The 27,498-nt window shown below is 41.6% G+C and overlaps 1 protein-coding gene across 1 annotated transcript in view; it reads right to left on the bottom strand.

Moving 5' to 3' along the window:
- Positions 1-18,419, bottom strand: part of si:dkey-234i14.2 (heterogeneous nuclear ribonucleoprotein C) — a 41,041-nt gene extending 22,622 nt beyond the window's left edge. The window contains exons 1-2 of the mRNA XM_044031222.1: positions 18,141-18,419; positions 13,367-13,442 (exon numbers count right to left, since the gene is read on the bottom strand). Coding sequence (XP_043887157.1) covers positions 13,367-13,442; positions 18,141-18,162 — 98 coding nt within the window. The 5' untranslated portion in view covers positions 18,163-18,419. The remainder of the gene's footprint in view (positions 1-13,366; positions 13,443-18,140) is intronic.
- Between the last annotated feature and the right edge of the window lie 9,079 nt (positions 18,420-27,498).

Below are 27,498 nucleotides of genomic sequence, written 5' to 3'. Positions count from 1 at the left end.
TATGTTTGCACAACATACAAGTGTGTGTACACGTGTTGGTTAAGCTCCATGTGTGCTTGTACAATTGTGTTTGCATCAATGTGGCCCAATCCTCCTGGAGGCAGAGTGTTTCGAGTCAGATAAGTCCAAAGCTTCTGTGTTACATTAGACCATCTGCACATAACATGTAATGAAAGCGGCAGATCACGCGTCTTTTGTTTTCATGCTTTTTTTCCAATCAACAAAGCATAGAAAAACAAACAACACTGATTTGATGCAAATGATCAAACATTTTTACATTTCAGCCTTCAGAAAGAGAGAGGATATTCCTAGACACGAAAAGAGAAGCAGACAATGAACGCAATACGTGTCAATTGAAAAGTGTGCCTAATCTTTATCCAACTTTTTGTTGGATTACTCACGTATTCTTATAACCAGACTTGGTCTTCAATATTAACAGCCATAACTTAGGATAAGACACAAACTAGGCACCTTTCAAGGTTCCCTCACTCACAAGGAATCACCACTAAAATACAAGCAAGCACAAAATGGCTGACCACTGGATACAATTAAAGACATATTAGGATCACAGCAGACTAGAGAGAATAATCCTTTCCCCCGTGTGCTAAATCTTGATTTAAGTTTTGTGGCTTCTCACCAGGAGGGCCAACTGCTGTAGCATTCATCAAAAGTGCAAGGTCCAGCTGGGAGCAGTAATTGGAAATTTCCAAGTTCAGAATATTTAGCACTTATTAGCAGCATTACACAGCCGTAAGGTGACATCCACAAACCCCTCCCTCTTCAACCATTACCCATGGAAAGCATGAGGAGATATCAAGACTCGTCCTCCAACATCCCCGTCAAACCCAACTAATAGAGCGCAAAGTTAAAAGGTTACTCAAGGCTGCCTCGAGTAATTAATCCTCCTAGCCTTTCCAGCTCTGTCAAGTTCCTGCATCATGTTCATGTGTTAAACTGCACTGTCGTCCTGAAATTAGTGAAGAATTAAAAGCTAAAAGTCATTTCAGCGCAAATGCATGAAGGGCACGCTGAGCTAAAATTAACGCCAAATGACGAGACATTGTCACAAAATACCAAAGGGTTCTGTGTGCGTAGCTGTGAGTAGTTAGACTTTGTCTTCCTGCCAAACCAATCCAGTTTTGTCCTCGGACGGCGAGGGAGGATCAGAGCATTGAGGAGATATCCCGAGCAAATAATAAGCTGCCACTCAAAAAGGCCCTCACGAGAGCAGTGTGTGATTTTACCGTGATCGACGGCACTGACATTTGCTGAGTCAACCTCAGACTGAAGTCTGCCATCCTCACTGGGAGAAAGCCTGACATCGGCGAGCACAGCCTCCCTGTATCTGCCACATTCATGTTCCGATGGAGGACTGAGACACAGCATTGTCAAATCTCCACCACTGGAATGGAAATGCAAAGTGGCGTTCTGTGAATGCAGACTGTGGGAAGTATGAACCCCATCCTAAAAGGTTCTCAGTTTAAATCCCGGGTTAAATAACTTGATTTTTATTGAAAAGTCCTTCAGACTACACTGCAGTTCACAGTGATGCATTTATTGCCATTTAGTTCATTATGGCAAAATGGAATGAAGAAAATGTGTAGAGGTACGGATTTTCCAAGAACAAGGGTGACGTGCTGAACTGTAGTGATTACAGAGCACGCACCATGAAGATGTGGGTTCAGGAAAGAGGTGAAGATCAGTGAGCAGCAGCATGGGGCCGTGCTTAGGAATAGTTCCTTAGATGTGATTTTTGCTTTGAGGGTGCTGATGGAGAAGTATCGAGAAAACCAGACAGGGTTGCACGGTGTCTTTGTGGATCTAGAGAAAGCTTATGATTGGGTGCAGAGAGAGGAACTGTGCGAGGAAGTCTGGAATGGCAGAGACGTATGTGAGGATGATGCAGGACATGTACTGTACGAGGACAGTGAGACAGTGCAGTTGGAGTGATGGATGGAGGTGGGATTACATCAGGGATCAGTTCTCAGTCCCTTCACTCCCTTCTGGTTTGCAACGGTGACGGACAGGTTGACAGATGAGGTCGGGCAGGGATAATCTGCAGGAAGGAAAGTTAGCGGGAGAAAGACACAGTGCGAATGACAGTGAGACAGATCAACTGGCATCAACCATCCAACGCAAAGCAGAGAAGAAGAGAGTTGAAGGCAGGATGGAGTGGGTGGAGACGAGTGTCAGAGGTGGTGTGTGACACACGTAAGGCTAGATACGATGGCTTGGACACAGTGGCACTGTCTGAAAGACAGGCGGCGGAGCTGGAGGTGCTGAGAGTGACCAGGATGGATGAGTGGTTTGGAAATTAAGTAAGAGAGTCAAGGTTGAGATGATTTGTTCCAGAGCAGAGGGGGGAAAGGGAATATTTCGGACAAAGGATGTTCAAGATGGAGCTGCCGGGTAGGAGGAAAAGACAAAGACCACAAAGAAGGATCATGGATGGTGTGAAGGTGTAAGCAGAAGAGGACACAACGGGTAGGGGTAATGGTGTGGAGCCCGTTCTAGGTCTGTTTGACCAGCCATATTGTCAAATGAACACTTTCCTCACTCCCCATGTCTGTGTTGGATTTCCTTTGCTGTTACTCTGACAGCGTTGCAGGGTTCATTGAATATGTATTACATTCACAGCTAATGAAACCGATAGCATGCATGTATGCTTGAATTTGCCTACCACAAGAGAGTTTCCACACATTTATGAGTCACGCAGTTAGTTCACGCTTGTGTTAACCATCACTGTGGTGTTCCCTGGGACATGCAGCTTGTACCCACACTCATACACTGATCTTCTCCCCCTCTGTTCTATTAAACCCCATTACCCCTCTGTGCTGACAGAGAGCTTTTCCAGTCCAGGCCACAGAAAAGGCTCTCCTGCTGCCTTTCAAATGCTGACATGCTCAAACACACCCACCTCACGCTCACTGTTTTTTACACCGCATTCCCTCCGGCCTCTCATTGCCTGTGCTGCACCATTGAACCCATCTCTGTGTCATTCTCTCTATGTCATCAAAATGAACTTTGAGTTTGCTTTGTGTGGTCATAAAGTTGCTGCCAGACTCAATCTGGTGACCCACACAAAAACAAGCGTGGAAAGGTCACCGCAAAAGTCCACAATTACACAAGTCGTTTCCAGACATGATCTCCTGAAAATGCGGCAAAATTGGACCTGGGAATGTCGGGGTCAGACAGATTCACAACAGAGGTAAAATGTCCCGGATTATCCAGGTGAGGGCTGCAGCGTGCAGCATACAGGACACTCAGTCAGTCACTCGCTCGACGTCAATTATCCTGAGCTTTTCCTGCAGTGTTCTCAAATGAGACGATCACGTCTACTTACTAGGAAATGACATAACTGGGAGAGGAAGGACAAGGACACGTTGTGGAGAAACATCCTGAGTGACCTTTGCAGACATTGTGTTCTCAAACACTTCTGGAAAAACCTCAAACATTTCTGAAAGCTGCTTCAGAAACACAAACTGGAACACTGACAAAAAAGATGAGATATATCTTATAGTATCGTGGCCAGCGGATTCTTACGGATACACATTTTCAATGGAAGCTGTGGATAAAAGGCAGACTTCCTTTACTTCTGCCCTGGAGTTTCCCGAGATATTGTTTGGTGAAAATCACTTCTGAACAATTGTTTATATGGTTTTATTTTTACTGAGCCTGGAGAGGCAGGTTGCTCCCCTAAGCTGACTGACTGTCTAAATGCAGGATGGTATTGATCGCCTTTCCTCTGGCCTTTCACATAGCTGTGCTGAGGACACATTAAATGGTTTATAAGTCATTCTGAGCTGCAGGCCTGAAATCTTACCTGTCTAACTTAGAATATATTGACATATTGTGCTCTGACAAACTTATTACTCATTGAGGAAGCCTCCAGGTGTGTACTGATGCCTCGGCAGAGGGAGCGAAAGCTTGTGCAAGTGTGTTTGTTTATGTGACTGTGTCTGTACACACTATACCCCTCTCTGTACTTTGCTGAACACTGGGTAGCATGTGAAGTCTATGTGCATGTGTGTGTGTGTGTGTGTGTGTGTGTATACAGGGAGCAGGCTCGTCTTCTTGCTGCCCCGGGGGCTCAGAGCCCATTTCCTGTTGTGCAGTGTGATAAGTTTCCCTGTCAGATCCTCCCAGCACCACTATATTTCTGATAAGCTCCACTGCTAGTTTTCCCGACCTCTGGCACACAGATCAATTTGAGATTGATTCAGAATGCCCTGCTGGGCCGAGCTAGAAGATCAATTTGAGATGGATTGTTCACGCCAGGGGGCCAATGGCACGCAGTGTAGTGCTCACTTGCTTTCCCTCTTTTGCTTTCATCACCCCTCACTCTCACCAACTGTTACTTCTTTCACTCTCTGCATTTTTCTCTGTTGTACATATATATATATATATATACATACTTCTCTCTCTTTCACTTTACTTGTCCTCTTTATTGCTGTTCTCTACTCTAAACGGCACCTTGGCAATTTGCGCCCCTTTGCATCAAATCTTACTCTCACGTCTCTTTTTTTGCCTCTCACACCTGCTTTCCTTACTTTTCCCCTTACAGAATACAGGAGGCAGCAGGGATAGAGATGACTTCATTAGCAGAGGGACCAACTCCTGTAAAGTGATAAGTCTGCAGGACAGGAAAGATAGTGGCTCATCAGGCTTGCCATAGAATATATATAGACCCAAGAATTAATGCACTAACCCATGCAGTGCAGACTCCGATTCAAGTAACATGCACTTTTTTGACTATGGGATGACATGAGACAGGAAGGTTGTAGGTTTGGCTACATGCCGATGTGTCCTTGGGCGAGACACCATGATTCCACGGCTGTGCCGACAGCGTGTGAATGGGTGTTTGCGCTGTATGTATGCGAGTGTGAAAGGGTCAATGGCAAAACTGTACTCTCATGCAGCTTTGAGTGGTCATCAAGGCAAGAAAAGCTCTGTATACATAAGGTCCACTGGGTAACATTCAAGAGGGTTAACTGGGAGATAGGTTTGTAAAGGTTGCTTTAAAATAAAAATGGTTTGGTTTGCATAGCCTTGCCCTGACATTTTTTTTATTATATTATTATTTTACAGCCAGAATGGATAAATATGTGTCCAGTTACCTTGGATGGTTGTGCAATATGGAATTACATTTCATACTGCGTATATATACATACATGTATATAACTTTATGTATATGAACTTTAACCATTTGCTGAATATTTATTCCATTTAGGAGAAATTCTACAAAGATGACCATTGCCTGCACAAACAAACTTACAGTCAAACACATAGACAATCCAAATCATAAAGCCTCCAACATTCAACTACTGGGTGAGAGATGCATTTTCTGACTAATGTGAGTGTAGTTACTTCCACCGTCTTGCTCTGAGCTCTTCATGTCACCACCACTGGCTTGTGACCAACCTGTCTCCTATCTTCGGTTGTTGTCTGTGCTCTCAAAGGCTTTGGCTGTGGCCCTGAGACCGACAGGTACACTCTCCTCCTTGCTCTGACCTTTCCACCAGCGGAACATCCACCTGTGATTGCAATGACCTTTACCCATAGTACAGCCCCTGTCACATCTCCCAGGAACGGGCTGTGGATAGGAACACGGAGGAAAAGCCAACAAAGGACAGAGGGAGAATGAAAAGAGCTAAATGGAAGTAACAGCTACAAGCTATAACATATGCTGAAGGAAAAGGGGAAGGAACAGTGGGTTTTACTGTAGTTACTGGGTTGTTTGTGACCATAGCGCCAACAAAAATAGCCACCAAATTGATATGCTTGCCATTCAGGTAAAAAGGGTCAGTATTTGAAGACATTGTGGAGAAGTGGTCATCCAAAGTGTCATCCAAAACAAGTGCTCATGGTTTGTTTTGTATTTGTACAATCCTGTAACCACAAAGATTCTCTTATTCACAGCAGTGGTACAAAAATGACTACAGTATGTACACACAAAACCATTTTGAAACATTTGTCTATAGCAACACTGCAAACTCACACTCAAGACTATTTTCATACACAATGACACACTATTTCATTCCATGGGTCCATTATCTTTACTGCTTATCCATTGAGGGTTTTAGTGGTACAAACAGGACATCAACCTATCATACTTTAGGTTCAATATAGAGAGACAAATTATCATTTACACTCAAGATCAGCTAAAGGTAAGATCTTGCATACTCCACAGAAGAAGGTCCTTGTTGGGCCTGATTGAAAGCTCTACCACTGTGCATTCACTTACACATGCAGTGACTGAATACATACCCTGCATTATCTCCAATTTTACTCTAAATGGGACCATCATTTACAAAGTGGGCGTCATAAACTGCCCAGAAAAACATTTACTGAGGTTATAAATCAAGTGAATTTATATTTAACTTATTTTTACAACCATTGCAGTTGCCCCACTAAATCCATTCAAGAGGTCTCGGTTTGAGGATCCTTGATTAACACCGACAGTACTTTGTGTCTAGATGACTTTCCTCCTGGTTTTCTAGCGGCTAATTGGCTGCATTGTGTTGGACATGTCTAGGACAAACATTGCTGCTTACACTGAGTATTATTCAAACAGGCCAAGAACTGTCTCCACACTTCATTTAACTTAATTTTACAAAAGGTGCAAATATAAGCAGAATGGTCCTGCTATTTGTGAAAACAATTTTGGCAAGAAATTCATCACTGTAAGTGCAGTGTAGTCTGAAGTGATTTCCACTCTATGACAAATGAACAGCATAAACCAAAGTAATGCTGCTTTCTTTCTTTTGAAAGCAGCACAGTTCCATCCAGCATTACAGCATTGTGGTGGCATCATTGTGATGAAAGAAAATACAAAGTGATGCCTGATGCCTTTATGTTATGCATATTATGTGCATATACTCTGATGTAATGCTGCAGCCCAGTGAGAGCTAAAATGGTTGCTCAACACAACTCAACAATGACCACTGTGTACATAAGAGAGCAGGTCATCAAACCAAATCTGGCAAATAGTTACAGTTTGGTCTGTGGTACAGTTTGGTTTGGTACAGTATGGTACGGTTTGGAACGGTAAAGCCCCCGGTCAGGCTTGCGTTTCGACTGAGAACAGTATCTTTACTTGGTAGGGTTAGGGTTTAGGGTTAGGGTGTGCACTGTGCTCGATGGCCGTATCGGCGAGATACGCAGGGGGACATTGTACCAGTGCGCAAGCAACACAAAAGACATTGAAGGAAACACAACAGACAACAAAGGAGGACATCCAGCAGCTCGTTTCTTTTCGGTCTGTGGCTGTTAGTTTCAATTAGACGTCAAGCTTTGTATGAGAATAGACTGCAGGTGTTGCAAAAACACCGGTGGCAAGGGAGCCTATTCTGACCCTCTTCTGTCGCCCCAATACAGTGACTGTCGTGGGTCCAGCTCCACCCTTACCATACGCTACCATTACTCCGGTACCCTAAGGGAAGCCGAGAAATGGAACTGTTTGGTACTATTCCTAATGGAAACACAAAGAAATTTGTACCGTACTGTACCGAACTGTTCCACTCGGTGCAAACACGGCTTTTGGGTTTCACATATCTCACTGTCCACTGAGAACCTTTTACTTTGAGCCCATTTTCTTCTTGTTTCCCCCCAACAGCTTTAACCTATTGGAAACAGCTAGTGTTCATGTCATAATCTGACATCCACAAGTTTAGGAGAATTCACAAAACTTTGTATTGTGTTGGAATTTTATCTACTCAGAACTGGCATTTGGGTAGCCCAAGGTCCCAGAAATCTCAGAACACCGACTGTGTATTTTCCTGTATACAACCAATATGCAACTATGGAAAAACAATGATGTCAAAGTCCTACCTCTGTACACTGTGTGGAAGCTTTATTCTACAGGCTTTCTTCTTCATTTTTGGTGTATTCGTGTTGCAGCGTTCCTACTACTACAGAGTTTAAAGTTGTTTCGGGGGGTTTTGTGTGAATGACGACATTTCTTGAAACAACGCCATGTTCATGGAAAACCTTTTTAGAATGAAAAAGAAAAGGATCATATAGGGAAATTTCTATTTCTGTGTGGATAAGGCCTTATCAATGCATGAAGTGAAAGCTGACACTGGCAGAGGTTCTGTAAGACTCTTGAGTTTGGAGTCAGATTTTACAATATACAACGTTCTTTTAACTACAAGAGCAAACCCATTAACTTAGCTGACCTAGCATTAATTACCCTTGCATCGATTTTTGTAATATCTGTCATCAGACTTGCCTTTGAGTTGCAGCACACTGTTCTTAACATAGGACAGATCACCCTCTGGTCCTGCCAACTGCACAGTGCATACTGCAGTGCTCCACCTGTCTGGACTCCAGCCTTGAGCCAAAGGGACAGGTGGGTCAGCTGCAATGTTTCCACCCTCACTTGAAACTCACACTTGGCTCTGAATGATACTTTAAAATGAAAGGAGAATAGTAAAAGAACGAAGTGCACAGAGAACTCAGACCAAACTATCAGAGACCAGATGCTCACTCCACTCCATTCAGATGAGCGACCACTCCTCCCTCTCTGCCTCACTCCTTACCTCCACTTGAACACCACAGTGGAGCAGTTAATAAAAATGAGCACGTTAAAAACCTTGACACAGGCCGAGCACGTGCACCGAGCAATTTAAGAAAGAAAAGTAAGGTTGCAGGGATTGACTTAAAGGTCAACAAGCAACCCAACTTAACATCAGCCATTGGTTAGTCCCCCTTCAATAGAGGACGAGTTTTAAGCACTTCCACATTAGCTTCACCTTCTGGACACAGTGATCACAACCATTATTATGTCAATGGGTAGCAATCAGTGCTGTGATAATTATAGGTTTAGGACTAAAGCAGAAATGAATGTATGTGGTGGAGAAATCTCTTTGAACGGAGTGGTGTCAAGCATTGCCAAACTGCACGGAGGGTGTGCGTTGCTTTGCTCACATTACAAGTTGAGAACTGCTCAACTTTCCAAGCATCAGCATCGAATCACAACATGCTATCCAATTGTCCAAACAAGGCTCTTGAACAAGACTGGTGTCCCCATTGCTGGTGTTTCTTGTTGCACAGTGCACCCAGCAGCAGCAGACGTCACATCGCCATCAACTCAGCAACATTAGCTACTCTTAATGTAACTAGTGAGGTTCTTCGTTGTGAAATTATGCTTAACACTATCCTGGCTCCTCTTTAACAAGAACAATACAAAAGCAAACTACTTCAGCAGAGAAGCCCTTCGGCTCGTTAACCATGCCGAATTTAACACTGACACACAAACACACCTGAGGCACATAAAGGCCACACATTACAATGAACCTTTGTATTAGTGCACCGAAGCATGCAGGGGCCGCGGCTGTAGCAGCATCTGGGCTGTGAGATGCACGCCACTCTCTCGCTGCCCCACCTCTCCTACCACAGCTGGGGACTCGCCAAGCGACAGAGAACCTGCCACAGGGGAGATTGTGAGGTCAGGTGGACGGTTGATCAGAGGGACAAGGGACCAACCTGACTGAATGTGTCTAACATTCATAGGTAATATTCATACATGTGGGAGGAAAGCGGAGAGCCCGGAGGAAAACCCACACAGACACAGGAAGAACATGAAAACTCTGCAACAGAAAGGTTCCAGACTGGAAATCAAACCCAGCACCTTCTTGCCGTGAGCCAACAGTGCGAACCACTGGGGCCAGTCAATTATGGAAAAAATTAAAATCAAGATTACTTCAAACGATTACTCATTGACAAATTTACTGCACCTAAAAAAAAATCATGAAATTTTGAATTAACCTCTTTAATTAACATTAAAAATAATTATAAATTACAATATATATATATATATCTTTACTGCGTGTTTAACCCAGGTATTCCACTGAATACCCGCGTTCAATATTTGGTGAGCGGGACAGGAAGTCAAACACCATTATGAGAATACAAGTGGTATTTTCAGAATAAAAGCTCCCATCATTTTGGGCCCATAATCGTAATTGAAACACAAGTTTTGATTAATTGCACAGCCCTGCTAACCACTATTAACCGCTACTAACCAATACCAACCACTACACCATATTTGTGTGACAAGAAGCATTTATACATCAAACTTCTAAAGGACCAGGTTTTTTTTGAGCAGTAAAATTCACTTTTGAAACATTTCACGGGGCTCTTTAGTGTTTTCCAGTCGTAATCCGAACCTGCCTGTCTGCAGCCGTCTCACATTACTCGTGCAATACTGCTGTTGCCTCCATCTCTCTCTTGGCATCAAAGAAATCACTTTCTGTGTGCGGTGCAGGAATGTTGCCGAGTGACACAACGTCTACACACTGTCACACTGACAGACACAGAGATAGTCATGTGGAGCTGATAGTCTTAATCAGTTTTGGTGTGAACTCATTTTACAGTGGATTGAATGAAAAAGAAACTGATTTCTACTTCAGAGTGACGCGGTACCATTTTTAAAAACAGCAGAATCAAGAATCTTTCACTGGGTTTAACGTAAATAGAGGTTGATATTTACATTTATTTGAGGTGGATTATCTAAAATCATCACAGTTCATAACTGCAGGCGACACGCCTGGTGTTGCATCAGCAGATTGCACTGCTTTCGAAGACATGGGCTTGAAAGTAACAAAGTAATCGAGGCCACAGGCAGTAGTTTGTTTGCCAGCTCTGTGAAATCAGTGGGAGGAGGGAGGAGATGGGGTTCACTGCTGCCAGCAGCTCAGAGCAGGATTATTGGAGTCTGGGCAGAGAGATTTTTGAAAGCCGTCTCTCACCGGTTTACATTTGTTTATGATTTACATTTGGCAAACTTGATGGAAAGGTTTTGTTTTGCCCACGTACGGCAACGTTATCATCACCCATGAGTCATGCCTTTATTCAACACTGTTTGTAGTGTGTTTACTGTCAGAGGAACAGCTGTTTCTTTAGCTGCAGAAGGCTTCACTGTAAGTTCAGCAGCTAGTTTGCTGTTTGGTGCTGAGCAAAGAGAAAACAAAGAGTTTTACTGGCTCTGAGCTACATAAAAGTGATTGAACCAAAAGAGAAAAGCTGTTAACCAGTCAGTTAAACGGTGAACTGAATGTGGCTATAAAGCTTCATGAACCCAAGCTGCTTATGGAAGTCAGTTCTCTGTCGGTTCATCCCTTAATGATGTTACATTATGACATTATCTCCTGATGCACAGACTTACTTATAGCAGTTGTAATTAGGGATGAGACTCGATATTAGTCCAATACAGTCATTTTGCTGGTATTTATTTACATTTTTAGTCACATATTTACACATAGGGTTTTTGGTTTGTATCGGATTTTACGTTTTTATCCGGCCAGTGATTTTGACCGATTCCAATCCCAAGTTGTAATGATGTGTTGATTGTGAAATTCTCAACCAGTGTTTTTTTTGTCACATTGTGGAAGGGACACAAATAAATATCACTTATAAAAACAGCCCTTATTTCAATTTTCAAAAATGCACTTTGAACATTCAACAGGATTATTCATTAAATATTCAAATATTCTGTGTGTGTGTATAAACTAATGACTGAGCTCAATAATGCATAGCTGCCAGATAACTACATGGTGGAATGGGTAAATAACGTTTGGAGGATTAAGGTTGCGGGCAGACAGGGGACAGAGCCAGATTAACGGTCCTCAAGGACACGCTGAGTATATACAGTGTATTGTTCCATACTGCAATATGTCTATTTCTACATATGACTGTACATATGATTTGAGGGAAAGGAGACTGAGCTGTCAGGAAGAGACGAAAAGCACATACTGAGATGCTGCAAACCAGTGGTGTCGCAGTTACGCAGAAGTGTATTTTTAAGGCACAGTAGACGAGACTTTTTTTTGGCTTACTGATCTATTATGACGTACATTTTCAGCATTAATGTAAATGAAGTGATCTTAGAGGGAGAATGATACTTCTGCACTTTGTTTGGGCTCAATTTAGAGCCTCACATCTTTCTGTCTATCTGTCTATCTTAACCCGAAACAAAGGAAAAACAAAAGGAAAAAAAAACGTCACTTTGATGAAAAGAGGGCAGGAAACAAACCTGTGATCCCATCATGTGAATATTTCAAACGCTTGCAGGTAAACTTAGCAGTCAACTATGTAATCATCAGACTTATTATTATCACTATTATTATTATTATCATCACATCCATTTGAGTTTATTTCTTACTCTTGTTTGTATTCCAAACACTCCTAACATGCATTTTTGTGCACGTCCTGAAAATGACTTCAACATTATTTATTATGTTTACTCAGTCTGCTTTAACATCAGCAACTCTCTTCTGCACTGTCAGCAAAAAAAAAAAACAACCTCTTCTCTGCACGGGTGAGGACATTCACAGCTATTACCATTCACAGCTATTTCATTATTACTTTTCAGCAAATATACACTCAACATATGGTTTCAGAGACTCCATAAATAAGTTTTTTTGCATGCCTTTCTGATTTAGTGATGTTACTTAAGTGCATTCCATTTTTTTTTGCACCTGTGTGGAGGACAACATTCGGGCCTCTGGAGGACGTCCCGGAGAAAATGCACTGTTGGAGTATGAGCTAAAAAAATGAGATGTGACTCAAACTTCACACAGACTATGGTTATTCCACTGCAATATTTGCAGGAGGAGGAGCTAAATATTGGCCACTGGCCCTGGGGGCCGTTGGTGCTGATATTGTTCATCTTTCCTTAAAGGTGGCAGTTCCATTCAGCGTTACCACCACCAATCAACCACAAATTATAGTAATGTGCTCTGATTATGGGATAAGACGGGAGCTTGGTACAACCAGTGTAAAATTAAGAGGCACAGCGTGCAATTTGGGTGAAGTCGCCTTTCTCTGCTAAAAACATTTGGTGCGTGACAAAATAACAAAATAAAACACATTTCTTTCTTTTTCAGCTTCAGCAGTCAAATCACAAAGCTTCAGAGAAACAAGTCATAGAACAGGATGTGGTTTGAGGGCTGTGGAAGTAATGAAGGCACTGATGAATTTAAACAAGCCCACACAACGTTGTCTCACCACCAGCACGCACGTAATGTTAGTGTAGCGCCCTGACTCCGTATTGAACCACCAGCAATAAACAGTAATCAGCTCCAATCATATGTGGGCACTACATCAACAGACAGATTAAAACATTGACTGATGGAGACAGCACCTCTGGCTGGAATCAATACAGGCGCTGACACACACACACACACACACACGATGAAGCTAATAATGAACAATGCCGCACTGACTGCAACGCTAAGGTGCAGCTATTGAGTCGCAGATAAAGGGCTGCAGCAAATAACAGGGTATGTGATTGTCTGTGAGAGCACAGGGGTGTGTGTGTGTGTGTGTGTGTGTGTGTGCGAGGAGCAGCAAGGTTCATACTCACCCATACGTGGTGTTGCTGGCCCTCTTACTCGCTGCCCTGGAGCGGCCTGACTTCAGCTCTCCACTCATGCTCATGTCTGCAACGAAGAGCAACTGATTCACTTTGCGCTAACACAGTTAAGAAGCAGCGTAACACAACACAACACAACACAACACAGCAACACAAAGCATACATGTACACTAAGAGGGATATTCAGGTGGTTAGATGTGCGGGTGGGCGGCATACTTTACTTTACTAATTGGAAAGAAAGGGTGTGTTACAATATGCAACTTCACCAATAACTGTGACTAAATGTCACATGTGACCCCCCAGTCGATTACATGCGTTCCACTGCTATCTTTATATCACGTTATAAGGCCCACGACCTCCTCTTCCTTTAAAGCGAGGTGAGAGAATCCGGACAAACGATAATACTAAACATATTTGCAAGCAATATTTTTGTAATAATCAGGCACTCCGTTGTAATTTTCGCATTATTAAATTTACTACATTCAACATTAAATTACATATATGAGCTTGTTTGGTGTTTTAATCACAGTTGACAAAGTTATTATTGACTTAAGTTTGGATTTATTCAATAATGTATTTATTTTGCATCATTAAAAATGCTTTTATTGTGAAGTATATGTCATTCCATAACCAAACAGGGACTTTTTATATGTAATTCTGTGAAATATTGTCATGAATATCTTTATTGCATTATGATAATTGTATATTGGGTTATAATTTTAATCTCATATTGCCCACCCCGCTACTCAACAGTTTTTTTCTCTAGACCGGGCCCCTCTTGATTACACTACATGCTCATTGGCACCCAGGTCATTTGAATTGCAGGGGTGAGTCTAACCAGGAAGTTACAATTTACTAAAAACACACCAGGGTTCGTTCGCTACCCGTTGTTGCAAAAAGATCTGTTTGCAAATTTCAGGTCTTCTTCAATTGATCATAATGTTGATTCTGTGAATTATTTTCTCATTAAGAGTAAAATCGACAATAAAACATGCTATATCTGCACCAGCAGATTTCATCATAAATTACAAATCCTCAATCATCAACTAAGGACAACTGGGATTCAAATGAATTATTTTTTGATTTGCCACATGTGAATCAATAATTCCCAATTATAGGGCATTGAGCATTCTGTTCTTTGTATACATGTTCCAATGGGACAATTAACTGATCCGCCTTGATTACGATACCCTCGTTGTTCGAGAGGAGAGGAGAGGAGAGGAGAGGAGGAGACGACCAGTCTGACATGGACAGATGGATGGTGAATAGAGCGTGACCGGGCCAGCTGCACATACACTCTATCGGCGTGGCTGGCAAATGGCTGGAAACTACAATTAATTAAGTATGGATCTGAATGTGTGAAAAGCAATTCAGACACGTGTATGTTCCTTTACCTCCCGCAGCGAAGCCCATTTTCAGACAGTTTAGGAACAGCCGGTGACCTGCTCTCTGTAGCCAGAGATGTACCGGAGACTTACATGCACACCTGCACTCCAAATACTACTGCACGGTCGATGTGAGGGAGATATTTAAAGACGTATAAGTACATGGTTTAATACAGCGTTCCCAACGTAATTAACTCGGTCTATACCGCAGTGATTCCACCTCAGCCATGATGTGCTACTGAAATGTAGCAGAGAAAGAGAGAGATGATCTGATCTGATTCTTATACAGTTATAAAAAAAATATATAATGAGAATGATGTTATTGGCTGAGATGTAACTTGAGAGCCACGCTGTGCTGCTGAAATAGAGCAGACACAGAGGAAAGAGCTGGTAAGCATCCTCTACTTCCACATTCATAAAGATTCAGAACAAGAAAAGCATTTCTATATTGTCGCTGTATAATATTGTTTCCAGGGAGTGTGAATAAGCCACACTCAAGCACTCAAGACAATGTTATTTAATGCAATTTAGTGTGGAAAAATGTGTCTCTGTGTTTACTTGATGGCACTCGGTGACAACCACCTGAGCTCTTGAAGTAACACGATTATCACCAACGCTAAAATATTGCCAGCATGTTGGGAGGGTAGGTGGGCGGAGCTTCCACGCACGTCTTGTGTTCTAAGTGAACTAAATGCGGTACGCTAGTGCAGACATGGTGTTGTCCTGTTTTAATACATGCTTAATTAGATTACTGCTACTACTCTGGGTTTTCTCTGAATGTGGTGTCTTGCTCAACACTGTAAGTGTCAAAAATGAAAGGCACTTCCTGTTCAAATGTGATTTTCTCTACTCATTATTTTCTACTGCAAGTCAAGCTCGCCACAATACAGTGGCGTAAATAGGTCGAGCAAAGTCAGCTACAGACTTTTCACAGGAGGCAGATTTATTCCCAATTTGCTCTCTCATCGTCCTCCTCTTCCTCCCATTACCTTCGCACACTGGTATAGTGAAATTAGATTAAGATGGAGCGAGCGATAAGGTGACTCTAATTATCGTTATTTAATTTGTTTTCGTTTTCTACACACTCCAGTCATAAATCCTCAGCTCCACTCCGATCGCATACCCCCGCTTAGTAGAACAGTATTTCAGATTTTTTTCTTAAAGTACCACCAGAGGAAGTTCCATAATGCTAATACAGGTGACGCAGATCTGCTCAGGCTTTGACAGAGGTGACATTCACCCTGTTGTAAGTTGATGAACCATCAAAATAATCAAGGAGACATTATTATTTGAAGGTTGAAATGCTGCATTGTGTCGCATGAACATTGTCCACTTATGATCAGATCTTTGAGGACAAACGTAACACAAGGTCTAATCCTGAATGACACATCGGTGCCAGCCCATGTGTTCTGAATAAAAGGATTTAGATGCTGACCTCTTTGTCTTTCATTTATTAATAGCCAAGTGGGGGGAAATAAAAGAAAAAAAAAGGGAGCGAAAATCATTACTAATGTGTCACACAATTTACAATATACAACCAATAATTTGTACATTTAAAAACAAATATATGTATATATATATATATATATATATATATATATATATATATATATATGTGTATATATATGACAGTGAGTGTGTGATGGTGTAGGGTAAATCTGCAGAACTTTGTCTGCAGATTTACTAGTATTATTAGTAGTATTAGTCTAATCAGTTTTTAATGTTGCTCCTGTCGCACGAGAAAACTGTGCTTTTCCCTGTTTCCTACATGTTGTCATGCAGATAATCATGGGCTTCTCGCTGCGTTGCAAAATATCAGTAAACCTTTTCTTGATTTCCTCTGACGAATGTCTGACTCAAATTTTTTTTAAATCTAAAAATAAACTAATCAATTGTGCGCACATTTCTAATCATCAGTGGTAAAAAAAAAAAGAAGAAAAGACAGTGATTATTTTTGAACAAACCAAAGTAGGTTAGATGAAACAGCAAATTTGATTTCACATTAACCAGACGAAATATTTTACAAACCTCTTTTCTAAACAAACAGGTTTTCTAGATTAAATGGATTGTGCAGAGCGACTTTGCTTTTTGTTTTTCTTCTTAAACTTATAAAACGCAGGCCTGGTAAAGCTCTGTTGTCACTCTTTGTCTTTGCATAGACTTTTAAACAGGTCATAGATCATAGATCAGAGACAGCCCATTCATTTCCACAGAGCTGGTTCATCAAGCCACAGTCTGGCAGCCCATGAGAAGCTAATCTGTCAAACGTGGATGCTGGAGTACAATGTGCATGCGTCCCATCTGCTCCGTGACACTTCCCAGCTTCCATTTCCTGCACTGCATTTGACTATACGACTGCAGCGGATGATTATTGTCAGGATTAACTGATAACTCGTCAGAGACGAGCAAGGAAACCACTGACGCATTCACATGTAAGAAACAAAAATGACATAACTACAGTTGTTTTTAAATAATTAGGTTTTGCTTCCATGGTGTACTGTTGTTTTTTTCTTTTTCTTCAATATTATAATCTTATTTTCCTGTAATTGTGTTTGCCATGCAACAAAAACACCAGAAGTAAATCCCTTGAAACTACTTGGCAATAAGACTAGTGGGCTATCGCTGTGGGAGTAGATTATTAATTGATTAATTGCTGTCTCTCTACAAGTGACCTCGGGTCAGTTTTAGCACTAAGTGGCAACAATGAGGCATTATTATTATTATAGTTGACACTCTCAGGATTAAATAAAGTAGACTCACAGCAGTGGCAGCCTTGGCAGCATGAAACATGGATTATAATCTTACGGGATAAAAAGAGCGATTGTATGACTGCGTGGTATTTTGATGGAGATTGGATCTTATACCACCACAGCTATGGAGAAAGATGAAAATGAAAAGCGCGACAGTCAGAATAGGAAACACCTAACAATCCTAAATTCACACACAGACTGTCACTGTGAAGTATTTGCTTTTGGAGAGCAGTTTCTGAACTTGAGTTGAAGTTGTGCAAAACTGACTCTCTTTTTTTTATACAGTGATATTAAATCTGCATTAAAGACAAACATGTGTGCTTACTTCCATCACACCTCTGTCCCAGCAGACACTGTGGCCACAGAGAGAGTGCTGACCTTGCCAGTGTGGCCCCCACATGTATCATGTTGTGTTTAATAAACCTGACTGAGGCACATGTGTAAAAGGATCCTGGCTTTGACGCACACAGATGGAGCTGATAAGGATGAAGGTAAGCAGAGATGGATGTGGGGCAAAGATGAGAGGGGAAAGAAAAGCAAAAAAAAAAACAACTAGGGACACACTTGTCTTTCAGTGAATGTTACAAACATCCAACACACACACACGCATAGAACAGCTGATATACTCACATCTTGGGCTGAACAGGGTCATATCGACGATGCACAACAACACAGCAGACCGTGAGAAGAGGAGAGAGGATGACCGAGGATTTGTTTCCTGCTCCGCTCTTTAAACTCTCTCCCTTTACGTCTCCACTCTCGCTCTCGCTCTCTATGAATGTGCGCTCGCGCGTGTGTGTGTGTGTGTGTGTGTGCGCGCGCGCTCACAGGATGTCGTTCGACTCACTGACTAACTGACTGACTGACTGACCAGGAACCTGCAACAGTGACCGAACTGAGTCAGAGACAAACCATCCAGAGGAGCACCAATGGGATGTACCAAATGTGTTCCTGTGGCAGGGGTGGACTGATCTATTAGCAGGAGAGCTGCATCCGGAGTCCCCCACAGCAACAGGAGCTCAGCTGCAGCTTAGAGTGTGAGTGTGTGTGTGTGTGTGTGTTCCAGGTACCTAAATCTGTTTGCACCCTCCATGGTTCTCAAACTGTGGTACGTGTACCTCCAGTGGTACGTGAGTTTCCTCTGGTGGTACTCTAGAGGAAATAGTGTTCTACTGTATTATACCAGGGTATGTGATCCGAGTGGAGCTGAGGAATTAAGACCGGAGTGTGTAGAAAATGAAAAGGTTTGTGCAAGTGCACGTTAAATTGCAGTATTTACGCAGCGGTTTGTGCTATCTAGAGTTGGAAAAGACGCCTGTTTTTGCACATTTGGAGACAAAGAATCAAAAAATGTTTTATGCTGTTGACATTTCAAATTTAACACGCACAATCTGGTGGTGGTGTACGACTGCAGTCTTATTTCTAAATAAAACGTTTTGGTTTTCTTCACTTTCAATTGTTAATGCACTACTTTGACATGCAGTGAATTGTAAATAATTGCCAGATATTGGAAGTTATTCTGGAAAGAAAATGGGCAAAAGCACTCTTTAATCTTTTATGGTTAAAATAAGCAAAAACTAAATGTAATAAATAAATTAATGTTAGTCAATGTAATGTCCTTCTTCCACGTCTCATACACAAACTAATACCATTTCCAAATAAATCACATAAGCTTACTCTGTAACCTTTGCTTTTACAGTATATCAAAGATAAAAGGCGATCCATAAAGTGTCCTCGCGATGAAACTAAAGAGGATCAACTCCTCTTTGTTTTATGGAGCTTTATATATATGCAGCGAGAGGCAAGAAGCACTTTCTTTTTTTTAATTCCCCTGCTGTTATTTGATGGGGTTCTGATGCTGGAGTGACCTTCATTAAATTATATTAGCCTTTGTGTTTTTCTCTTCTTGCAGTAATTCCCAGCTTGTTAGTAGGTTATTTATTTATTTATTTATTTATTTATTTTTAACCATCATTTTTAACCATTTAGAATGGATGTTTTTGAAGAATCCATCCCTAATTTCTCTCAAGATCCACTAACAAATAAAATGCAGCCTGTTTTCTGCAGACATCTACATACAGGGGAAAAAAACAACTAACTCATTTCTCCAGCTGACACTGAAATCCAAACATCCTCTGGAGGGGCTGTTTAAATGCAATAAAAACATTTTTTTTATGTATAGCAAAATTATCCTGCCAACTAGTGGTCAAATTTTTAAATAATGTCCTTCTGAATTCACAGCGAGTGTGTGGCCAAAGTGTCCTGCCTCAGGAATGTGCTTTTTATAGGCACAACCAGTCACTTGCTACAGATATTCTCCTGCTGTTTTTATTCATATGTGAAAAAGCAACGACAGAAAATATCCAGACCGAATTCTCCAAAAATTGACCGAAGATGACTATTGATACTTTTTACCAAAACTGACCGCTGAACTTCAGCATGTTGCTGTGGTCAAAAACAGTGCACACCAGCCAAAATAAGTCTCTAAATGTGTTCGCTGCCGTCTGAAAACTGTTCAGTCCGTATTTATGTTTCTGTTCATTTCCAAACCCCGCTGTTTACATCTATGCCTTGGTTCCTGTACAAAGGCTTGTGTTGTTTTCGCCTACACTCAGAAGTTCTTTTTGGTTGTTTTCAAATTCCTTATTATTTCTCTCCGCTCCCTGTACTTTTCAAAACTATTACAGCCATTTCCTGAGCCTGCAGGCTAATTTACTCTCTCATTGCTTCTTCCCTCATTGCCCTCCATGTTCTCTGTTTTGGTGAGTCACTGTGTTGGGCTGCATGCATTCTCTCTTTCCTCCAGATTTAGCTGCTAAGACTGGATGAAACCAAAGCCATAAACAACTTTTTTTTTATCCACAGTGTGGACACTACAGAGCCTGCCTGATGAGAAAAAAAATATATAACTTGGCTATGAAAGAATAACACATAGGAATAAGATAATAAGCGTCCATCCATCGAGTCATCCATCATGTAAGAGATGGAACCTACACAGACACGGGGAGAACTTTCAAACTCCACAAAGGAAAGCACTGGGAAAAACTGGGATTCAAACCAAGACCAAAGACCACATTCAATAGTTTATCATCTTTTTCAACCAAACATTAAAAGAGTGGATAGTTAGGATTGAGTCAGTGGTAGGGCGAGTTGTCTTTGAACTGCAAGGTTGTGGGTGCATTTCCTGGCTCTGCTTATCTTTATGTGTCCTTGAGCAAGACACTCAACCCCATGTTAATGTGTGTGAATGGGTGAAAACTGTAGTGTAAAGCGGCTACAAACTCTTCTTCTTCTGATTTTATTTGGTAGTAACGAGTAACAAAAATACTTAGAGGAAATGAAGTGGAGTAAAAGTAAAAGTTGCTAGAAATACAAATAACAAAGTGAATTTTGTACTTAAGTATTTGTACTTTGTTGCATTACAGCACTGCTATGAGCATCATATCTACACTGGGACACTGCTTTAGTGCTGCAGTGTCTCATCCACCACTGGTCCAGGACTAATTTAGCACCTTGTCACATTACTGAGATCACACCTACCTAAGAGTTAACAACTTAATATGTTCTGGGTTAAGTGTAGTGTGAAAAGAGGTAATAATCATTTTGGAGTTGACAGAGATTAAAGTTTGGTTTGCAGCCAGTTCTACCCTGTGATGGTTGTTAAAGAAGCTAATTAAACCCACATGAGAGCTTCTCCTCGGGAGCCAGAGAGATTATCTCTCCCTCAACTGCAGCGTAACAGAAACACAACGATTAGACAGCATGCCCAGCTATGAGACGCCTGCGAGCGGAAACAACGTGACTGCCGCATAGTACATTTGCAGAATGGTGCTGTGTATTACATGTAATCACAGTCACATCGAGGTGAAACATGTTGTGTTGTGTGAAAATGATATTACTGGAGATGCTCACACATGTACTGAGAATAAACCACCGTTTATTTGAGCAATGTATATGTTTGATATTCATTTTTAGTAATAGAATATATTTAGTTATTCATGTTTTGAGAATCTTTAGAAGTGCTTATAATTATGTGATTTCTTCTTGATTACTTTTTTTTTTACTTGCCTGGGTGTGTGTTATACAATAGTAACATGATTTTTCTGATTACCTTTACTGGAAAATAAACTGGCAGTGACTGCTGGCATTGACAGCAGTATAATGTGAGTCATAATCAGACAATGTGGCAAGAAAACAGGAATATAATGATCTTTCACAAAGATGTCTTAAAGGTCCAGAGTGTAAGGTTAATGGCGTGTTTCCACCAGCTCGACTTGACTAAGTTGCGTTTCCACTCGCGTAGTCACTGGTACCCGGTACTTTTTTTAGTACATGCTGCGTGATGTCGCCAGACTGCTGACCACCAATTGGTCAGAGTGCCGTCACAGGAAGAGATGTCCGACACAAGAATCAAGCCAAACAATTACGAACTGTAGATGAGTTAAAAAGACTCAACAATCCTAAAAACGTGGATTAATCTCCCACAATTACCAGGGAAATGTCGAAAATCTCAATATTTAACAGAGGAATCTGGTGTATTTGCGGTGATCACTCCGCCCATGTTGAGTAGGTACTAACAAACTTGACGCTTTGTGAATAAATAAACATCATTAGGGGGGTTCCTGGAATATTTCCTGAGGGGGCTCTTGGCTGTGAAAAAAATGAGAACTCTTGCTGTAACGCAAAGTTGACTTCTCCTCAGCCACCATGTCCATAAGGGTCATATTCGGGCTGACAATATGGGTCCCACTACAGATTTGTCTGTGGTTTCCATGGTGGCCCCACCTGAGCCCATGCCCTCTTAGTACCCATGTATCTGGAAAGGGTATTAAGTAAGCATCGGCTTGAAGTGGGCAAACAAGAGTGGGACCACCATAGGAACTGTGGACAAACCCTCTTGGGAGCCATCCCGTCACCCTGAACATAATCCTTGAGGCCGGGTCCCCACCCTGTTTGTGCATTTACGCCATCGGCATATACGGCACGCATGAAATGTGGGGCAGATTGAGCAGCTGTGTCTCCAAGTTTGTTCTTCTGTTAATAAATGCATAGCGACACAATCACTCACACACATGCGATACACATGCGAGGACATTGCATTCATTTTGGACAGCCTAACCAAAACCATAACCACTTCATGCCTCATGCCTCCAATAATTTCAGCAGTCTCATAAGATCATTATAAATGACACTGTGTGACATAAGCTTTGGTAAGACATCAAAAATGATTTATGCGGACTGTAAAATACTGATTGAATGATGAGGTGAAAGTATAGAAGATAAAACAGAACAAGATGAATAGTTCTCTGGCAATGCTTCTTTTTAATAAGAACGTGGCGCTGATCAATCCATCATTTCATACTGCAGTTAGGTCCCAGTGGCTGTCACTGAACCTCTTTCAGAGCGCTACCTAGGACCACTGTCTAGGACGACGGAGGAAATTGGCATGATTGTTTCATGTTAGAGTTATCTCGTCTGGGTCTGAAATTAGCAGGGCCCGGGGAAATTCCCATGATGAGGTATTTTAAAGCCCCATAAAATAGATACTTAGGTTTTTGCTAAAGCCTGAGTTAAAAATAGCCAGCTTGGCATCCGTTGCTAACTGGCCAGCTTGTTCACAGAATGTGGAGTGATTACAAAATGCCTCCGCTCAAACAAAATGATGCAGAAACAAAGCCCAGATGAAAAAGATAACATCACTGAAACAGTCACTGCTGCTGGCCCTCGATCCTCTGCATCAGAGAAGCTGTCAAAGACGTGAGTATTTGTGGTTGGAAGACAGACTCTTGAAGATGGAGACAAGAAAGGACACAAACCCTCCATTACATCCTGTAAAGTGTTTTGGTAGAGCAGTTGGCATTCCATTAATTTTAACAGAGCATTTTGGCTGCGTTTTCCATTACTATGTTTAAATATACTCTGTATACCTGTGTATACAGAGTATATAAAGAGTGCAATATAGAGTGTCTTATATCCATTTTTCAGCACAACCTATAGACAATCTGATGAAACTATGAGACGTTATAGTTATAGTTCAAAGTTCACTTGACTCATTTTAATGAAAAGGAAAGAAAAAATGGTCTATTTTGTGATTTCTGTACATTTATTGCGAATTTATATCACTTCTAAAAATACAGTATAAAATTAATCATAACTTTGACTCAAAAACATAGTATTTTTTAAAGCCTTATTATATGACCTACAAACTCACACACCCCAGGATGTCCATATAAGGAGTTTTGTATTATGGATGCACCTGCGGCACAGATCCGTGTCGTGTGAGCACTAAGGGTTAAATGGTAATGAAAAGGTCTTAGCACAATTCACATCTCACCTCTAATCTTAACCAGGACCAGGTTTTGGTTCCCATGAGGACGGATGGTCCTAAAAATTAACCAGTTCCTCAGAAATTTGTTTTTCTGTGTCATTAGGACCAAGGTTTGGTCTCCATAAGGACTACTGGTCCTGATAAGGTCAGTGTTTATGCCAGAACACACACACACACAAACACACACACACACCCTCCTCTCCAGCTTAGCCACTGTGAGCGTTCACACACACACACATGAAGACAGAGCAGGGAATCAACCCTCAAATGAAAATGAGTGTTCAGCGAGGTATTACTGTATCTTGACATGATAATCTCCTTTTTAAATGCACCACTGCATTCTTTTGGTCCAGCATGCAGCACTGCAGACAGCTCATATATTATCATTGAGTGCCTTCTCTCTCTCCTTTTATTTCTTTCACTTCTGTCACATCTGCTAACCCACCCTTCCCTTCCCTTAACACACACACACACACACACACGCACACACAATCCATGCCGTGTGCCTTAGTGTGAAAAACCTCATTATGTCCTGCCACTGGACCTGCAAACTCAGTTGGACAGTCTGAACCTGTGTGTCTCTGATGTTGCTGTTTGCTTATTAGTGCAGGGACAGACTGACAGACATTTAACCATTGGATAATCAAGGCAGCAGCAAGAATCCTTGGACTGGTGGCGCTGAAGACAAGAGGTCTGCAGCCAGTTACTTATTTCTCATTCAGGATACAGTCTTCAGTTTGAGAACAACATTCAACCGACACATCCCACCCTGTCACATCCTCAAAGCTCCTCCCTCAAAAACATGGAAGTCATTGTCTATAGTGGTGCTGTGGATATTGACTATGCTTCCTCTGCCGTTTTTTTTTATTTTATTCGTCTTACCAGCTAATTTCTGTCTGTCATTTCCGTTCAGTGATGTACGCTTCTCAGGCTTGTTGTAAAGACTCCGGTCATGTTGCTGCTGTGAGAGCTCGGGCAGGCTGCCAATCAGCCAATCACGTCATCCCAGTCATTCACTGTGGTCTGAGTGACACGACTGGACAATGATGGATATTCAGAACATGGAGAGGATTTCATCACCTTGCTTCAATTACCTCTGCATTCCCCTTAACATTATATTATATTTATGTACACAGAAGAATGATTAATTTCCATTATTGTTATTAAATGAACTACAGACTGACAGAATATCACATGCAGCAGTCTCGGCTGGATCAGACATGTCCAGCGGAAGGAAGATGATGGAAGAATTCTGAAGGACATACTTTATTCGGAGCGGGCATCTGGCAAAAGACCCAACTGGCCGACCTCTGCTTCACTTTAAAGACATTTGTATGCAAGATCTCAAGTCCTGGAACATCTGGGAAGATGCCGCCCAGCACCGAACCCATGTGGCAACAGGCACATGAAGCCTTCCTAGCCCAACACCACTGAGAAAGCAACAACATTGGGACACAACCCTTCCCCCCCCTCCGTCTGAGAAAGCCTTCTCTTGTGAAACCTGTGGCCGTGACTGCCTCTCACAGATTGGAGTCTACAAACCACTAAATCCATGGTCTTCCGAGACTGAGATGCAGAAAACCTTGGATTGGCATATATATTTTTGATGCTGTCACTTGGAGGTTGACCTTTATAGTGTGTTAATTGTGCTGCGTTCCATTTACATCAGAGCGCGAAGCTAGAACGTACGTCATCTCTGAGTTCACCATGTTCCAGAGAGAAGTCGGAAAAGGCCATTGATGCAAAACCACCTTCAAGTAGAATGCAGCATTAGTCCATATCTATGTTGTTAATGTTCCATTTTAATAATGTAACTTGAATTAGGGGGGATTTCTTTTAGGGGGAATGTTTTGGAAGAGTGTCTCTCATCCTGGAACATCTCTCAGACATCAAACACAAACACAGACTCTTCACCTCACTTGCGATGTGTTGAAGAAAGTAAAGCAGCCTGGTGAGCAGCAGCAGTGCAGGTTTTTCTTCAGAGGGTAATCCAGATTAAAATGGCCAGTCTCTGAAGGAGAATTCAATTATGGCGAGACAGTGAGTGTAAAACTCAGTTAACTTTGCTGTAGTGCCTCGTTCCTCATCTCCTGCAGCAAGACAGACAAACCATGTGCAGCGGAAATGAGCAGCACTTTCAACAGCCACATTCATCATCCTCTGCCATGCTATCTTTCTGTGTCAGGGATAGCCTTCTTCAGTAAGACTGTCCAACTGTGATGGGGGGGGGGGATCTTAAGTAATGCGGCGTTTCTGCGTCAGCTGGGAGCCTGGAGCGGAACGGAGAGAAACACATGAAAGCACACAGGAACAAAAGACTACGGTGCAAACGCGCCAGTGATTGTGATTAAAAACATCACACGATTACGGGTTCATTAAGTAACAGCTCTCATGTTGGAATGGATGTCGTATTGGACGAGTGATCATTTTCTCTCTAACCTACAGAAACAAACGGCTTTGTGAGCTAAGCAGCTGCAGGCTCTACATGTGAAATAATGATGAAGAACAATAAATGTGCCTGTGAACTATTTTTATTTTGATTATCCTTCAACGCCTGAACATAAACACAACTGCATGACCTTGAACATTCACTAACATATTATACTATGTATGATGTTGCAGACTATACATTCAATTTCAAGGCTACCACAGGGTTTAAGTAAATAATAATGCAAATAAATATATAGTATATAATGTGTAATCATGTAACCAAAACAAACGTAATCATGACAAAACTAAAGCCAGAAAGATACTGTGCCACTTCTCCCCGGTCACCATTTAAAATATGCACGTAGCATTCGTGTGCATTGCAGTTTTTAGAGTTTTTTTTTTTTTTTCAATAATCAAGACAAGCTTTCTGGTTTTCCTGCTTCTTAAATGTGAATATTTTCCGGTTTCCTTGCTCCATTTGACCAAAAAAAAAATCACAGACCACATATCAGAGTAAAATTACAGAATCAGAGAGGAGGAAGGCAGTGGATGAAAAGACTCCGAATCAGCAGAGGAGGAGAAGAAGAAGAAGAAGATACAAAGATCTGAAAGCAAAAGGAATACAGCATCCTGAGACGGCTGCTGATGAATGAAAACAACCAAACGGGGGTGGGGGGCGGGGATGGCGGCTTGTCAGAGATGTCATATCTTAATTGGAAATGACAGCTTCAATTAAAAATGTCTAAATTGAAAATCATTCCACCCATTTTCAAATTAAATGCGGAACGGCTGATAATTCTGAGTCATTAGTTTCAGAGAGCAGCGCCGCCTGACAGAGTGACACAAGTGTCTGCTCTGCTCAAGGAGGACTGGGATAGTAGTCACGTTTTTCTATAAATTCATATATTATTTAGCTGTTTTAACTCAGTCTCCATATGAAGTAGATAACATGCTGTAAAGTGCAGGGGTCACCAAACCTTTATGGAGACTGAGAAGAGTGCACTAGGGGTTATGGATTTGCCTTTTTTATCGTGTAGATTTTGAATATCGTGCGTACACATGACGAGAATTTTATTGCTTCAGTTAGTTAGTTTCCATGTGTTAATCATGCATGTGTTTCACCCGTGTTCAGTTATCTCTGCCTCTCTGTGTTTCTGCACAGATTTGCTATTTTTGTGTTCCTGCTCCGCAAATTGATGAATTTCCCACATCTCTTACACGTCGACTCTC

This window comes from Solea senegalensis, linkage group LG7, assembly GCF_019176455.1.
Source record: "Solea senegalensis isolate Sse05_10M linkage group LG7, IFAPA_SoseM_1, whole genome shotgun sequence".
NCBI classification, from domain to species: domain Eukaryota; kingdom Metazoa; phylum Chordata; class Actinopteri; order Pleuronectiformes; family Soleidae; genus Solea; species Solea senegalensis.
This window is presented reverse-complemented; position numbering and strand designations above follow the sequence as displayed.